General features: G+C 38.9%; 1 protein-coding gene across 1 annotated transcript in view; it reads right to left on the bottom strand.

Annotated features, from left to right (window-relative positions):
• The window catches only part of N4BP2 (NEDD4 binding protein 2), a 109,240-nt gene extending 107,914 nt beyond the window's left edge, over nt 1-1,326 (bottom strand). Inside the window, exon 1 of the mRNA XM_007947144.1 lies at nt 1,098-1,326. Coding sequence (XP_007945335.1) covers nt 1,098-1,326 — 229 coding nt within the window. The remainder of the gene's footprint in view (nt 1-1,097) is intronic.
• Nucleotides 1,327-2,207: the final 881 nt, after the last annotated feature.

Here is a 2,207-nt window from a genome sequence, read left to right as displayed (position 1 = left end):
CCTCGGAAGGAAGGTTGAGCAATCTACTTCCGTAGTGATACCGCCTCGGAAACCCAAGGAGGGGTCACTATGAGTCGAGTCCAACTCCACAGCACATAACAACAACAACAAATGGGCTGAACATTTACATTAGGTAGATACACTCCTTGGAGAGATCAATCATGGGAAAACAGAAGGGCTGTGAAATGCACAAGAAGACAGCTCGGGGGCAAGAGTGCATGGGAGGGAAGGACAGGGAGGAGGTGGCTATGGGGAAGATGTGGGAGGATAGCTGTTCCATTGTGGGAGATTACAGTCAATGTCATGAGACAAAGTGTATGTGAAGATGAATTTGCCCTACACCCAAATCACAATAAAAATTTTTTTTAAGAAACTATCTGTCTTTAGGAGCTCTGGTAGCACAGTGGCTAAAGCACTTGACTGCTAACCAGAAGGCTGGCGGTTCAAACCCACCAGCCACTCCTCGGAAGGAAGGTTGGGCAATCCTACTTCCGTAGTGATACTGCCTCGGAAACCCAAGGAGGGGTCGCTATGAGTCGGAGCCGACTTGACGGCACACAACAACAACAACATCTGTCTTTAGGGAACTTAAATTCTAGGACAGTAGTTCTCAACCAGGGACAATTTTGCCCTCTCAAGACATATGGCAATATCTGCAGACATTTGAGTTCTCATACCTAGGGGAGTGGGGTACTGCTACTGGCATCTAGTGGGTAAAGGCCAGGGAAGCTGCTAAATGTCCTACAATCCACAACATCACAACAAAGATTTATCTGGCCCAAAATGTCAATAGTACCAACCTGTTCTAGACAAAAGATTGAAAAAAAAAAAAAGTGAAATATAATACCTACACCTGGATATTCAACTTATATCTAAGATTGTACAACTCTTAACAATAAAAATAATTCTTTATTCTCCTTCATATTCCCCGTGATACCAAATTCAGTACTTTGCCCAGAGGAGAAGCTCAATAAACGAAGAAATGGTAAGAAATAGTAAAAAATGAAATGGTAAGATAGTTCATTGTTCTCTATTACTACTTCATGCATGAAGTCTTCATACAAGATTCAAAGTGTTCAAACTAAAATTTTTCTCACCTTTGAAATCACATTCAGAAAGCATCAAATATACTACATCAGGATCCAGATCAGAAAACATCTCTGAAATACTGGTGAAGAGTTCATCCTGATCAACTTGGATCTCATACATGGAAGGAAGAGTAGTGGTTGGTTCCTCATGACTAGCAACACTGGACATGACAACTTCCTCAGAGTTCGCAGTCTTCTGAAATGGGCTTCCCCCAAGATTTTTCCTTCTCCTTGGCATTCTGACATCCAAAAACTAAAATGTTTCCCTTTTCCTTTTTAAGATGTTTAATACTTAAGTCATACCTCAAAGAAAACAGGGTTTTATATCTTGTACACTCCAGCGGTAATGGGACCTAAAATAGAAAGCAAGTAGAAACACTCAGACTATATATTTCCATTTCTAAAATAGGAATGATATCTTTATTTAACTCAGAATATACCATCAACTCTGACAGCAAGGACAAAAACAAACAAACAAAAAAAAACAGTTTTCTCAAAATTTTCAGGTTTTTGCCGGGATTGAACATGTCAAAAACTAAGATAGTAACAAAATTTAATATATTTTCAGAACAGTGAGTACACTGTTTTAATACCAATATTTCCTAAAATATATAAAACCATATTCATATATATAATTAGAATAACTACTGAGCACCTACCCTTGGATATCTAATTCACATTAGAAATTTTAGATCTCCAAACTGGGCTCCTGATCATCCCCCCTTCAAATTTGCTCGACCCAATCTTTCCCATCTTAGTTAAATGCAACTCTATCCTTCTAACTGCTCAGATAAAAAATCTTGGAATAATTCTTGACTCCTATCATCCCACATCCAATCAATAAGCCAATTTTGTCAGTGCAGCCTTCTAAAATGGACCCAGAATATGATCATTCCTCACCATCTCACTGCTATCACTTTTGAGAAAGCCACCCATACCTCCTGCTTGGATTACTATAATAGTCTCCTAATCAATCTCCCTGTCTTTAACCTATACCCCTTCAATCTATTTAAAACAGCAGCCAGAATTACTCAAACTACATGTAGAATTATGTCTCTTCTGTTAAACTACCCACTAGTTTCCCATGTCATCCACAGTAAATGTCACCACCCTTAAAAT

The sequence above is a fragment of the Orycteropus afer genome, unplaced genomic scaffold (assembly GCF_000298275.1).
Source record: "Orycteropus afer afer isolate SDZICR_OR568_19922 unplaced genomic scaffold, OryAfe1.0 scaffold00176, whole genome shotgun sequence".
Taxonomy (NCBI): Eukaryota; Metazoa; Chordata; class Mammalia; order Tubulidentata; family Orycteropodidae; genus Orycteropus; species Orycteropus afer.
This window is presented reverse-complemented; position numbering and strand designations above follow the sequence as displayed.